This window comes from Salmo trutta, chromosome 17 (genome assembly GCF_901001165.1).
Source record: "Salmo trutta chromosome 17, fSalTru1.1, whole genome shotgun sequence".
Lineage (NCBI taxonomy): Eukaryota > Metazoa > Chordata > Actinopteri > Salmoniformes > Salmonidae > Salmo > Salmo trutta.
The window spans coordinates 55,342,210-55,358,631 of NC_042973.1; the positions used below are offsets into that span (position 1 = coordinate 55,342,210).

The 16,422-nt window shown below is 40.1% G+C and overlaps 1 protein-coding gene across 1 annotated transcript; it reads right to left on the reverse strand.

Moving 5' to 3' along the window:
- Positions 1 to 2,429: 2,429 nt before the first annotated feature.
- On the reverse strand, positions 2,430 to 4,218 carry LOC115152440 (NLR family CARD domain-containing protein 3-like; the record flags this gene model as incomplete). Its single annotated transcript, XM_029697329.1, has 1 exon — positions 2,430 to 4,218. A coding segment is annotated over one exon (1,764 nt), but the record flags the coding sequence as incomplete, so codon positions are not given.
- Positions 4,219 to 16,422: the final 12,204 nt, after the last annotated feature.

Genomic DNA, 16,422 nt, shown 5'->3' on the forward strand with positions numbered 1-16,422 from the left:
CCCGTAAACAATTGTTGGAAGAATTCTGGCCACAAATTTTCTATAGGATTGAGGTCAGGCTTTTGTGATGGCCACTCCAATACCTTGACTTTGTTGTCCTTAATCCATTTTGCCACAACTTTGGAAGTATGCTTGGGGTCATTGTCCATTTGGAAGACCCATTTGTGACCAAGCTTTAACTTCCTGACTGATGTCTTGAGATGTTGCTTCAATATATCCACAATTTTCCTGCCTCATGATTCCATCTATTTTGTGAAGTGCACCAGTCCCTCCTGCAGCAAAGCACCCGCACAACATGATGCTGCCACCGCCGTGCTTCACAGTTGGGATGGTATGACGGCAGTGTGGTCCCATGGTGTTTATACTTGCGTACTATTGATTGAACAGATGAACGTGTTACCTTCAGGCGTTTGGAAATTGTTCCCAAGGATGAAGCAGACTTGTGGAGGTCTACAATTTTTTTTCTGAGATTTTGGCTGATTCCTTTTCATTTTCCCATGATGTCAAGCAAAGAGGCACTGAGTTTGAAGGTATGCCTTGAAATACATACAAATTATGTCAATTAGTCTATGAGATGCTTCTAAAGCCATGACATCATTTTCTGGAATTTTCCAAGCTGTTTAAAGGCACAGTCAACTTAGTGTATGTAAACTTCTGACCCACTGGAATTGTGATACAGTAAATTATAAGTGAAATAATCTGTCTGTAAACAATTGTTTGAAAAATGACATGTGTCATGCACAAAGTAGATGTCCTTACCGACCTGCCAAAATTATAGTAAGTTAACAAGAAGTTTGTGGAGAGGTTCAAAAATGAGTTTTGATGACTCCAACCTAAGTGTATGTACACTTCCGACTTCAACTGTATCTGTTTCACGATTAAAAATGAAAACACTTTATGTTTCCAGTCTCCCCATTTGAAGAAGTCATAAGTACTCTGACCAACTCACTCATAGTGTATTAAAGTAGTCAGAAGTTTATTTGGTCGTAAACTCGTTGGTTGCATTTGCAGTTTGTTTTGGTTGTGTTTTGCCCAATAACAAAATGGTGGATAATGACTGGAGTAATTTTCTGTAAAAGAGAGTAGATAACATGTTTCTAAACAATAATAAATTAATTCTGATGATGCCATGATTAAGAAAAATCATGAATGAATCATGAATAATAATGAGTGAGAAAGTTACAGAGGCCAAAACAAAACATGCTAACCTCTCACCATTACCAATAACAGAGGCTACAACAAAACATGCTAACCTCTCACCATTACCAATAACAGAGACTACAACAAAACATGCTAACCTCTCACCATTACCAATAACAGAGGCTACAATAAAACATGCTAACCTCTCACCATTACCAATAACAGAGACTACAACAAAACAGCTAACCTCTCACCATTACCAATAACAGAGGCTACAACAAAACAGCTAACCTCTCACCATTACCAATAACAGAGGCTACAACAAAACATGCTAACCTCTCACCATTACCAATAACAGAGGCTACAACAAAACATGCTAACCTCTCACCATTACCAATAACAGAGGCTACAACAAAACATGCTAACCTCTCACCATTACCAATAACAGAGGGGGAATGATCTTTGTGCCTCTGTAACTTTCTCATTCATCATCATTCATGATTCATTTATGATTATTCATAATTATGGTAGCATCCACATGAATGTAGAACTGTTCAGAAACATCTTCTATTCTTACTGACAATACAAGTGAAGTGACTCCAAAATGACAGGACATTATTCACCATTCAGTTTCTATTATGAAAAACATCCAAAACACAACCAAGACAAACTGCAAATACAGTCAACAAGTTAGTAGAATCACAAGCTTGATGTAATCACTGCAGGCATAGAATATGGGGCCAAATACTAAAGTTATGACTACTTTAATACACTATTAGTGAATATGTCTGAATAATTACGACTTTTTCAACGGGAGAACTACATACATAAAGTACTTTCATATCTGATAATACTAACCTCAGAGTCTCTAGTTTACAGTGGGGATTCCCCAGTCCAGCAGAGAGCAGCTTAACTCCTGAATCCTTCAGGTCACTGTTACTCAGATCCAGCTCTCTCAGGTGTGAGGGGTTTGACTTCAGAGCTGAGACCAGAGAAGCACAGCCTTCCTCTGTGACTCCACAGCCTGACAGCCTGACAAAGAGATCATCATGACTTCACAAACACACTGTTAATTTAACACCAGTAGTGTAGAAGGACAATGGCAGATGCATTTGGTTTAATCTCCCAAACAACATATAGATTCATTTTCCGTCTCCTAGAATTGTATGGTCATAATGTTATACTAATGTGAAAATCAATGCATTTATTCAATATGTTTTTCAAAATAATATTATACACCTATTATAATGCATATTTTACTCAAAACTGAATATTTCTTCCTGATGATTTGTACCTAAATGTCATTTTATGTACTCACAGAACAGCTCTGGAGGCTTTGACCACTGGCAGCAGCCTCAGAAGACCTTCCTCTGATCTGGAGTATTTTTTCAGGTCAAACACATCCAGCTCCTTTTCTGAAGTCAGCAACACAAAGACTAGAGCTGACCACTGTGCAGGTGACAGGTTGGATTTTGAGAGACTTCCTGAGCTCAGGAAGCTTTGGATCTCCTCCACTAGAGAATGGTCATTCAGTTCATTCAGACAGTGGAACAGATTGATGCTCCTCTCTGGAGAGGGATTCTCCCTGATCTTCTCCTTGATGTAATTGACTGTTTCTTCATGGGTCTTTGAGCTGCTTCTTGTCTTTGTCAATAGACCTTGTAAGTGCTTCTGATTGGACTCCAGTGAGAGGCCCAGAAGGAAGCGGAGGAAAAGGTCCAGGTTTCCCGTCTCACTTTGTATGGCTTTATCCACAGCACTCTTGTAGACAGTAACTTCAGGCTTGTCTCTGAACAGCGCAGAAAGGTTCCTGGATGTTGATTGCGGTTCGGCCATTAAATTCTCATTGTTGTTCATGAATGAGAGGAACACATATACAGCAGCCAGAAACTCCTGAATGCTCAGATGAACGAAGCAGTACACCTTGTCCTGGTACAGCGAATATTCCTCTTTAAATAGCTGTGTGCATAATCCTGAGTACACTGAGGCTTCATTGACATTAATGCCAACTTCTTTCAGGTCTTTTTCATAGAAAATCAGATTGCCCTTCACTAGCTGCTGAAAAGCCAGTTTTCCCAGTGACAGAATGCTCTCTTTATTCCAGTGTAGACCTGTCTCTTCTTTCCCAAGATACTTTTCATTCTTCTGTTTGGTATGAAACACCACAAGGTGTGTGTACATCTCAGTCAGTGTCTTGGGCATCTCTTCTCTCTTATGTTTCAGCATGTGTTCAAGGACTGTTGCAGAAATCCAACAGAAGACTGGAATGTGGCACATGATGTGGAGGCTCCTTGATGTCTTTATGTGTGAGATGATTCTGCTAGCCAGATCCTCATCACTGAATCTCTTCCTGAAGTACTCCTCCTTCTGTGGGTCATTGAACCCTCGTACCTCTGTCACCTGGTCAACACACCCTGAAGGGATCTTATTGGCTGCTGCAGGTTGGGTAGTTATCCAGAGGAGAGCAGAGGGAAGCAGATTTCCCTTGATGAGATTTGTCAGCAGAACATCCACTGAGGTTGACTCTGTGACGTCACAACAGATCTTGTTCTTCTGGAAGTCTAGGGGCAGTCGGCACTCATCCAGACCATCAAAGATGAACAGAACTTTGTACTTGTCGTAGTTGGAGATTCTTGATTCTTTGGTTTCCATTGAGAAGTGATTGAGAAGTTCAATGAAAGTGTGTTTGTACTCTTTCATCAAATTCAGCTGCCGGAAAGGGAATGCAAATACAAATTGGACATCCTGATTTGCTATTCCATCAGCCCAATCCAGAATGAACTTCTGCACAGAGACTGTTTTTCCAATGCCAGCGACTCCCTTTGTCAGCACAGTTCTGATACGTTTGTCTTGTCCAGTTAAGGGTTTGAAGATGTCGTTACATTTGACTGCAGTCTCTGGTCTTGCTTGTTTCCTGGTTGTTGTCTCAATCTGTCTCAGCTCATGTTCATTATTGACCTGTCCTGTTCCACCCTCTGTGATGTAGAGCTCTGTGTAGATCTTATTGAGAAGTGTTGGGTTTCCTTGTTTAGCGATCCCCTCAAATACACATTGAAACTTCTTCTTTAGATTAGATTTGAGTTCACGTTGGCAAATCACAGCAGGATCATCTGAATCTAGAAATAACACAGAGGATATTAATATTACGTCTGTTTTAATGCCTACAGTATTGTAGGACTGTTATAAAGTTTTAAAGTATAATCATTTATTCTCTTAGCTGACTGTATAAATGTGTAAATGTTTTCATAATGCGTTACAGACTGGTGTGACTGATTATATTATTATTGGTATTATTGATGGATTATTAATGTTGTCTCTCTCTTTCCTCTCACTCTCTAAATTAATCACCACAACACATCCCTGCTGCTACTTGATGAGGTCACAAGGTGTTGTGTTGTTGGGTTTTGAGAATATGAAAGATACTTATTCATGTCACTGAGGGAGTGCTGAGGTTTAGAGGGTCTACACCAGAAGTTAATGGGTATAGGAGGAAGGTATATAGTGGAGGGTCTACACCAGAAGGTAATGGTTATAGGAGGAAGGTATATAGTGGATGGTCTACAGCAGAAGTTAATGGTTATAGGAGGAAGGTATATAGTGGAGGGTCTACATCAGAAGTTAATAACCTCTTACATCTAGATGTTCCGCTAGCGGAACACCTGCTCCAATATCCAATGATGGGCGTGGCGCGAAATCCAAATTCCTCTAAAATCCGAAAACTTCAATTTTTCAAATATATGACTATGTTACAGCATTTTAAAGACAAGACTCTCGTTAATCTAACCACACTGTCCGATTTCAAAAAGGCTTTACAGCGAAAGCAAAACATTAGATTATGTCAGCAGAGTACCCAGCCAGAAATAATCAGACTACCCATTTTTCAAGCTAGCATATAATGTCACAAAAAACAAAACCACAGCTAAATGGATATCATAAGGTGAATGCACCAATTTGTAAGTCGCTCTGGATAAGAGCGTCTGCTAAATGACTTAAATGTAAATGTAAATGCAGCACTAACCTTTGATGATCTTCATCAGATGACAACCCTAGGACATTATGTTATACAATGCATGCATGTTTTCTTCAATCAAGTTCATGTTTATATCAAAAACCAGCTTTTTTACATTAGCATGTGACATTCAGAACTAGCATACCCCCCGCAAACCTCCGGTGAATTTACTAAATTACTCACGATAAACGTTCACAAAAAACATAACAATTATTTTAAGAATTATAGATACAGAACTCCTCTATGCACTCGATATGTCCGATTTTAAAATAGCTTTTCGGTGAAAGCACATTTTACAATATTCTCAGTAGATAGCCCGGCATCACAGGGCTAGCTATTTAGACACCCACCAAGTTTAGCACTCACCAAAATCAGATTTACTATTAGAAAAGTTTGATTACCTTTCCTGTTCTTCGTCAGAATGCACTCCCAGGACTTCTACTTCAATAACAAATGTTGGTTTGGTCCAAAATAATCCATCGTTATATCCAAACAGCGGCGTTTTGTTCGTGCGTTCTAGACACTATCCGAATGGTAAATAAGGGTCGCACGCATGGCGCATTTCGTGACAAAAGATTTCTAAATATTTCATTACCGTACTTCGAAGCATGTCAACCGCTGTTTAAAATACATTTTTATGCCATATTTCTCGTAAAAAAGCGATAATATTCCAACCGGGAATCTGTGTTTCGGTAAATAGAGGGAAAAACAGAAAGTCGGGGCGGCCAGTGCACGAGCCTAAGCCCTTTGTCCTCTGATAGACCACTTAGCAAAAGCGCTCGTGTGTTTCAGCCAGGCTTTGAATTACGTCATTTAACTTTTTCCCGGGCTCTGAGAGCCCATTGGAGCCGTAGGAAGTGTCACGTAACAGCAGAGATCCTTTGTAATGGATAGAGATGACAAAGAAGGGCAAGAAATGGTCAGATTAGTGATGGAGGGGGTTGAGGTCAGGTCAGGTCACCTTAAGGGAGAAATTAAAGTTCATGCCCGTATCACTAGTGTCCTGCCTAGCAGTAAAGAACAATGTTTGTACAGATGTGTAGGAGGAGACTCAGCCTATGAGGAACGGTTAAATATCAGTGCTGTGTGAAATGTTTTTTTGTTGTTGTCTGAATTACAGCTGTAATGACCCTCTGGGAAGAAACTTGCTTAAGCTTCTCTAGTGTCTGTGAGTTATTTACTCAAAAAAATTTGAACCTAACAGTGTTAAGGCTGCTACAATATCATTGAGTTACACCGCTACTTTAGCTGTACTTTAGCTACAGCTTTTAAATGTTATAAAACAGCATTCAACATGAGGCAGACAGATCTTACATTTCTCCAGTGTGTCAGCAAGCTCCTTCTGGTTCATTTTCCTCAGGACGTGCAGTGTGATCTTCAGAGCCCCCTCTCTGGCACTGCTCTCCTGCTTCTCATCTTCAGTGTCCACCACTTCCCTATCCTGCTTCTGACTCTCAAAGCCTTCTGGGAGTTCAGGACTAAGAATCCTCTTGAACATCTTCAACTCGTTCTTCACAAATGTCATCATTTTCGCTTCAAGCAACTGGAATAAATCAAGTAAATAAGTTAAGCAAAATAATAAATGCTTTTTCATTAACACATTAAAGAATGATTGACAGATCAAATTTACTTGAGATAAACAAAAACAAATGTACATAACAGGACCACATACACTGAATATGGAGGCCAGGTCTATTTGATGACTCTGGGAAGACTGACCACTGAGAATCTCTGACTCTGATCTCTCCTGTTGGTTTCTGTGGACAAAATATGAGATTACAGTACACACACACACACACACACACACACACACACACACACACACACACACACACACACACACACACACACACACACACACACACACACACACACACACTGTTTTAGGACTATGAAAATGGACTAAAGTATTAGCCTATGGATTACGAAAACAACCAAAAGAAATGGGAAAATGGGAGAGGAGAAATGACTAGAGACAGTGTTGTTTAACTCACTGAACATGACCCATGAGTTCTTCTTACCTTTGTTCAGTAGAAAAGTCTCCCTCTCTAAACTGTATAGGCCTACCCATAGACCAGTCACTCTTCATGGACACACAGCTGGGGACAGGGGAGGCTGGTCTCTCCTGCTTGATTGGACTTCAACACAACAGAGACAAACATTACATCTCTTATCCAACCTGAGTTCAGATGGGGAAACAACAGTTTCATTCCAAAACGCTATATATCCATTTTCAGAAATGTTTGTAAATTAGCTTTTATTGTTTAAAGATATTCTCAAATAAATGGTTGTTTTCTCACAAACTAATCATGGCATGGGGTTGTTCAATGACAGACATGTCTTTGTTTATAATCTATCACTTCATTTCAGAGAAACAAATGGTTTTTTTTGCAAACTGCTACATAGGTAGTACTACTAGATTTAACACAGTCAAATGTAACAAATAAATACATTTTAATAAAGAACTGTACAAATGATACACTTGTGACATCAATATTTAAAAATAATAATTCAATACAATAATATGAGGTCTGTATGTAAAACATTTACATTTCACATTTTCGTCATTTAGCAGATGTATTTATGCAGGATCTGGTTTCCCAAAAGCATCTTAAGGCCAAGTTCATCATTACAATCTTCTTAGGATCATCGTAAATCTCTGAGCTGTTTAACTAAACCATTGTTATTAACGTTGCACTTGGAAACGTTTGTAATCTACCTCCTGTCTCAGACCACTAGAACAGCTGAGTAATCTACCTCCTCCCTCAGACCACTAGAACAGCTGAGTAATCTACCTCCTGTCTCAGACCACTAGAACAGCTGAGTAATCTACCTCCTGTCTCAGACCACTAGAACAGCTGAGTAATCTACCTCCTGTCTCAGACCACTAGAACAGCTGAGTAATCTACCTCCTGTCTCAGACCACTAGAACAGCTGAGTGATCTACCTCCTGTCTCAGACCACTAGAACAGCTGAGTAATCTACCTCCTGTCTCAGACCACTAGAACAGCTGAGTAATCTACCTCCTGTCTCAGACCACTAGAACAGCTGAGTAATCTACCTCCTGTCCTCAGACCACTAGAACAGCTGAGTAATCTACCTCCTGTCTCAGACCACTAGAACAGCTGAGTAATCTACCTCCTGTCTCAGACCACTAGAACAGCTGAGTAATCTACCTCCTGTCTCAGACCACTAGAACAGCTGAGTAATCTACCTCCTGCCTCAGACCACTAGAACAGCTGAGTAATCTACCTCCTGTCTCAGACCACTAGAACAGCTGAGTAATCTACCTCCTGTCTCAGACCACTAGAACAGCTGAGTAATCTACCTCCTGCCTCAGACCACTAGAACAGCTGAGTAATCTACCTCCTGTCTCAGACCACTAGAACAGCTGAGTAATCTACCTCCTGTCTCAGACCACTAGAACAGCTGAGTAATCTACCTCCTGTCTCAGACCACTAGAACAGCTGAGTGAATCTACCTCCTGTCTCAGACCACTAGAACAGCTGAGTAATCTACCTCCTGTCTCAGACCACTAGAACAGCTGAGTAATCTACCTCCTGTCTCAGACCACTAGAACAGCTGAGTGATCTACCTCCTGTCTCAGACCACTAGAACAGCTGAGTAATCTACCTCCTGTCTCAGACCACTAGAACAGCTGAGTAATCTACCTCCTGTCTCAGACCACTAGAACAGCTGAGTAATCTACCTCCTCCCTCAGACCACTAGAACAGCTGAGTAATCTACCTCCTGTCCTCAGACCACTAGAACAGCTGAGTAATCTACCTCCTGTCTCAGACCACTAGAACAGCTGAGTAATCTACCTCCTGTCTCAGACCACTAGAACAGCTGAGTAATCTACCTCCTGTCTCAGACCACTAGAACAGCTGAGTAGTCTACCTCCTGCCTCAGACCACTAGAACAGCTGAGTAATCTACCTCCTGTCTCAGACCACTAGAACAGCTGAGTAATCTACCTCCTGTCTCAGACCACTAGAACAGCTGAGTAATCTACCTCCTGTCTCAGACCACTAGAACAGCTGACTAATCTACCTCCTGTCTCAGACCACTAGAACAGCTGAGTAATCTACCTCCTGTCTCAGACCACTAGAACAGCTGAGTAATCTACCTCCTGTCTCAGACCACTAGAACAGCTGAGTAATCTACCTCCTCCTGTCTCAGACCACTAGAACAGCTGAGTAATCTACCTCCTGTCTCAGACCACTAGAACAGCTGAGTAATCTACCTCCTCCTGTCTCAGACCACTAGAACAGCTGAGTAATCTACCTCCTCCTGTCTCAGACCACTAGAACAGCTGAGTAATCTACCTCCTCCTGTCTCAGACCACTAGAACAGCTGAGTAATCTACCTCCTCCCTCAGACCACTAGAACAGCTGAGTAATCTACCTCCTCCTGTCTCAGACCACTAGAACAGCTGAGTAATCTACCTCCTGTCTCAGACCACTAGAACAGCTGAGTAATCTACCTCCTGTCTCAGACCACTAGAACAGCTGAGTAATCTACCTCCTGTCTCAGACCACTAGAACAGCTGAGTAATCTACCTCCCTGTCTCAGACCACTAGAACAGCTGAGTAATCTACCTCCTCCTGTCTCAGACCACTAGAACAGCTGAGTAATCTACCTCCTCCTGTCTCAGACCACTAGAACAGCTGAGTAATCTACCTCCTCCTGTCTCAGACCACTAGAACAGCTGAGTAATCTACCTCCTCCTGTCTCAGACCACTAGAACAGCTGAGTAATCTACCTCCTCCTGTCTCAGACCACTAGAACAGCTGAGTAATCTACCTCCTGTCTCAGACCACTAGAACAGCTGAGTAATCTACCTCCTGTCTCAGACCACTAGAACAGCTGAGTGATCTACCTCCTGTCTCAGACCACTAGAACAGCTGAGTAATCTACCTCCTGTCTCAGACCACTAGAACAGCTGAGTAATCTACCTCCTGTCTCAGACCACTAGAACAGCTGAGTATCTACCTCCTGTCTCAGACCTAGAACAGCTGAGTGATCTACCTCCTGTCTCAGACCACTAGAACAGCTGAGTAATCTACCTCCTGTCTCAGACCACTAGAACAGCTGAGTGATCTACCTCCTGTCTCAGACCACTAGAACAGCTGAGTAATCTACCTCCTGTCTCAGACCACTAGAACAGCTGAGTAATCTACCTCCTGTCTCAGACCACTAGAACAGCTGAGTAATCTACCTCCTCCCTCAGACCACTAGAACAGCTGAGTAATCTACCTCCTGTCTCAGACCACTAGAACAGCTGAGTAATCTACCTCCTGTCTCAGACCACTAGAACAGCTGAGTAATCTACCTCCTGTCTCAGACCACTAGAACAGCTGAGTAATCTACCTCCTGCCTCAGACCACTAGAACAGCTGAGTAATCTACCTCCTGTCTCAGACCACTAGAACAGCTGAGTAATCTACCTCCTGTCTCAGACCACTAGAACAGCTGAGTAATCTACCTCCTGTCTCAGACCACTAGAACAGCTGAGTAATCTACCTCCTGTCTCAGACCACTAGAACAGCTGAGTAATCTACCTCCTGCCTCAGACCACTAGAACAGCTGAGTAATCTACCTCCTGTCTCAGACCACTAGAACAGCTGAGTAATCTACCTCCTGTCTCAGACCACTAGAACAGCTGAGTAATCTACCTCCTGTCTCAGACCACTCATAGAACAGCTGAGTGAGTCGTGAGATTGTTTTTTGCCTTTCCGCATGACTTTATACACAGAAGATCTCTGCTAAACATAGAATCACATGGTTTAACCGTCTCTTTGTGACCGCCAATCAATTCAGAACAAAGTTGACTACAAATACGAAGTTGCCAATGTCTTTGCAATTGATTCAAATTGATAGAAACAAGGGACTTCTTACAAGGGAAGCTTCTTACCTTTGTTCAGTAAAAAATTCTCCCTCTCTAAACCTTGGAGGAGGACTCATAGACCTGTCACTCTCACAGCTGGATACTGGGGAGGCTGGTCTCTCCTGCTTGATTGGGCTTCAACACAACAGAGACAAACATTACATCTCTCATCTACTCTGAGCTCAGATTCCAAAACGCTATATGTCACTTTTCAGAAATGTTCGTAAAAGAGCTTTTATTGTTTAAAGAAATTATGAATGAGATGGGTGTTTTTTCACTATCTAATCATTACATTGGGTTGATCAATGACAGACATGTATTAGTTTAAAGTCTTTCACTTGATGTTTCATTTCAGAGAGAAAAAAAATCATGTTTATTTTGCTAAATGCTATACATCTGTCAGTAATAATATATATCTGCCTCACTCTCAGAGAAATCAGTAGTAATGCTAGGTTTAATACAGTAATAATATATATCTGCCTCACTCTCAGAGAAATCAGAAGTACTGCTAGGTTTTATACAGTAATAATATATATCTGTCTCACTCTCAGAGAAATCAGTAGTACTGCTAGGTTTTATACAGTAATAATATGTATCTGCCTCACTCTCAGAGAAATCAGTAGTACTGCTAGGTTTTATACAGTAATAATATATATCTGTCTCACTCTCAGAGAAATCAGTAGTACTGCTAGGTTTAATACAGTAATAATATATATCTGCCTCACTCTCAGAGAAATCAGTAGTACTGCTAGGTTTTACACAGTAATAATATATATCTGTCTCACTCTCAGAGAAATCAGTAGTACTGCTAGGTTTTACACAGTAATAATATATATCTGCCTCTCAGAGAAATCAGTAGTACTGCTAGGTTTAACACAGTAATAATATATATCTGCCTCTCAGAGAAATCAGTAGTACTGCTAGGTTTAATACAGTAATAATATATATCTGCCTCAATCTCAGAGAAATCAGTAGTACTGCTAGGTTTTATACAGTAATAATATATATCTGTCTCACTCTCAGAGAAATCAGTAGTACTGCTAGGTTTTATACAGTAATAATATATATCTGCCTCTCAGAGAAATCAGTAGTACTGCTAGGTTTAATACAGTAATAATATATATCTGCCTCAATCTCAGAGAAATCAGTAGTACTGCTAGGTTTTATACAGTAATAATATATATCTGTCTCACTCTCAGAGAAATCAGTAGTACTGCTAGGTTTTATACAGTAATAATATATATCTGTCTCACTCTCAGAGAAATCAGTAGTACTGCTAGGTTTTATACAGTAATAATATATATCTGTCTCACTCTCAGAGAAATCAGTAGTACTGCTAGGTTTTACACAGTAATAATATATATCTGTCTCACTCTCAGAGAAATCAGTAGTACAGCTAGGTTTTACACAGTAATAATATATATCTGTCTCACTCTCAGAGAAATCAGTAGTACTGCTAGGTTTTACACAGTAACAATATATATCTGTCTCACTCTCAGAGAAATCAGTAGTACTGCTAGGTTTAATACAGTAATAATATATATCTGTCTCTCAGAGAAATCAGTAGTACTGCTAGGTTTTATACAGTAATAATATATATCTGCCTCACTCGCAGAGAAATCAGTAGTACTGCTAGGTTTTACACAGTAATAATATATATCTGCCTCACTCTCAGAGAAATCAGTAGTACTGCTAGGTTTTATACAGTAATAATATATATCTGCCTCACTCTCAGGGAAATCAGTAGTACTGCTAGGTTTTATACAGTAATAATATACATCTGTCTCACTCTCAGAGAAATCAGTAGTACTGCTAGGTTTTATACAGTAATAATATATATCTGTCTCACTCTCAGAGAAATCAGTAGTACTGCTAGGTTTTATACAGTAATAATATATATCTGCCTCTCAGAGAAATCAGTAGTACTGCTAAGTTTAATACAGTAATAATATATATCTGCCTCAATCTCAGAGAAATCAGTAGTACTGCAAGGTTTTATACAGTAATAATATATATCTGTCTCACTCTCAGAGAAATCAGTAGTACTGCTAGGTTTTATACAGTAATAATATATATATATGTCTCACTCTCAGAGAAATCAGTAGTACTGCTAGGTTTTACACAGTAATAATATATATCTGTCTCACTCTCAGAGAAATCAGTAGTACAGCTAGGTTTTACACAGTAATAATATATATCTGTCTCACTCTCAGAGAAATCAGTAGTACTGCTAGGTTTTACACAGTAACAATATATATCTGTCTCACTCTCAGAGAAATCAGTAGTACTGCTAGGTTTAATACAGTAATAATATATATCTGTCTCTCAGAGAAATCAGTAGTACTGCTAGGTTTTATACAGTAATAATATATATCTGCCTCACTCGCAGAGAAATCAGTAGTACTGCTAGGTTTTACACAGTAATAATATATATCTGCCTCACTCTCAGAGAAATCAGTAGTACTGCTAGGTTTTATACAGTAATAATATATATCTGCCTCACTCTCAGGGAAATCAGTAGTACTGCTAGGTTTTATACAGTAATAATATACATCTGTCTCACTCTCAGAGAAATCAGTAGTACTGCTAGGTTTTATGCAGTAATAATATTTATCTGCCTCACTCTCAGAGAAATCAGTAGTACTGCTAGGTTTTATACAGTAATAATATATATCTGCCTCACTCTCAGAGAAATCAGTAGTACTGCTAGGTTTTATACAGTAATAATATATATCTGCCTCACTCTCAGAGAAATCAGTAGTACTGCTAGGTTTAATACAGTAATAATATATATCTGCCTCACTCTCAGAGAAATCAGTAGTACTGCTAGGTTTTATACAGTAATAATATATATCTGCCTCACTCTCAGAGAAATCAGTAGTACTGCTAGGTTTAATACAGTAATAATATATATCTGCCTCACTCTCAGAGAAATCAGTAGTACTGCTAGGTTTTATACAGTAATAATATATATCTGCCTCACTCTCAGAGAAATCAGTAGTACTGCTAGGTTTTATACAGTAATAATTAATATCTGCCTCACTCTCAGAGAAATCAGTAGTACTGCTAGGTTTTATACAGTAATAATATACATCTGTCTCTCTCTCAGAGAAATCAGTAGTACTGCTAGGTTTTATACAGTAATAATATTTATCTGCCTCACTCTCAGATAAATCAGTAGTACTGCTAGGTTTAACACAGTAATAATATATATCTGCCTCTCAGAGAAATCAGTAGTACTGCTAGGTTTTATACAGTAATAATAATATATATCTCTCACTCTCAGAGAAATCAGTAGTACTGCTAGGTTTTATACAGTCAAATGTGACCGACCGGCTCAATTCGGTCTCATGTAGCAAAAATTGAAATTATGATTTTTTACATTGGATAAAATTAGAGACTCAGCGCTAGAAAATGGTATTTTATTTTTATTTTTATTTTATTTCACCTTTTTTTCAACCAGGTAGGCCAGTTGAGAACACTTCTCATTTACAACTGCGACCTGGCCAAGATAAAGCAAAGCAGTGCAACACAAACAACAACACAGAGTTACACATGGATAAAACGGACGTACAGTCAATAACACAATAGAAAAGTCTATATACAGTGTGTGGAAATGACATGAGGAATTAAGGCAATAAATAGGCCATGCAATTTAGCAAATTAACACTGGAGTGATAGATGAGCAGATGATGATGTGCAAGTAGAAATACTGTTGTGCAAAACAGCAAAAATATAAATAAAAACAATATGGGGATGAGGTAGGTAGATTGGATGGGCTATTTACAGATGGACTATGTACAGCTGCAGTGATCGGTTAGCTGCTCAGATAGCTGATGTTTAAAGTTAGTGAGTGAGATATAAGACTCCAACTTCAGTGATTTTTGCAATTCGTTCCAGTCATTGGAAGAAGAGAACTGGAAGGAAAGGCGCCCAAAGGAGGTGTTGGCTTTTGGGATGACCAGTGAAATATACCTGCTGGAGCGCGTGCTACAGGTGGGTGTTGTTATGGTGACCAGTGAGCTGAGATAAGGCGGAGCTTTACCTAGCAAAGACTTATAGATGACCTGGAGCCAGTGGGTCTGGCGACGAATATGTAGCGAGGGCCAGCCAACGAGTGCATACAGGTTGCAGTGGTGGGTGGTATATTGGTCTGTGGTGACAAAAAGGATTGCACTGTGATAGACTGCATCCACTTTGCTGAGTAGAGTGTTGTAGGCTATTTTGTAAATGACATGGCCGAAGTCGAGGATCGGTAGGATAGTCAGTTTTACGAGGGTATGTTTGGCAGCTTGAGTGAAGGAGGCTTTGTTGTGAAATAGGAAGCCGATTAAAAATTTAATTTTGGATTGGAGATGCTTAATATGAGTCTGGAAGGAGAGTTTACAGTCTAGTCAGACACCTATTTGTAGTTGTCCACATATTCTAAGTCAAAACCATCCAGAGTAGTGATGCTAGGTGGGCGGGTGGGTGCGGGCAGCGATCGGTTGAAAAGCATGCATTTAGTTTTACTAGTGTTTAAGAGCATTCGGTGGCCACGGAAGGAGTGTTGTATGGCATTGAAGCTCATTTGGAGGTTTGTTAACACAGTGTCCAGAGAAGGGCCAGATGTATACAGAATGGTGTTGTCTGCGTAGAGGTGGATCAGGGAATCACCAGCAGCAAGAGCGACATCATTGATATATACAGAGAAAAGTGTCGGCCCGAGAATTGAACCCTGTGGTAACCCCATTGAGACAGCCAGAGGTCCGGACAACAGGCCTTCCGATTTGATGCACTGTACTCTATCTGAGAAGTTATTGGGGAACCAGGCGAGGCAGTCATTTGAGAAACCAAGGCTGTTGAGTCTGCCGATAAGAATACGGTGATTGACAGAGACGAATGCCTTGGCCAGGTGGATGAAGACGGCTGCACAGTACTGTCTTTAATCGATGGCGGTTATGATATCGTTTATTACCTTGAGCGTGGCTGAGGTGACCAGCTCGGAAACCAGATTGCGCAGCGGAGAAGGTACGGTGGTGTATATCATACACCACAGTTGAGGAACAATGGGAAAGTAATTCTGCTTTGAACGTTGATAAACTTGTAACCTCACGTTTGAGAAAATGGCCATTGAAAGTGTTGGTACCTACTCGAGAGCTCTTCTTTGTCTACAGCGCTGTTACTTTGGCAGATAATGTTTAAGTCAGATTCATTGTTTGTTATGCTATAAATTGTTATTTTATGGTTGTAAGTGATAAAATGAACTAGAAAATGTTATATTTTGCAATTCTGAGTAATTACTACTTTAGTAAGGAATGAAACATTATTCAGTACTACTGCAGTTGCTACATAATTCCAATAGATGGCAGCATAAGACCACAAATGACATTTCAGAAGATTAGT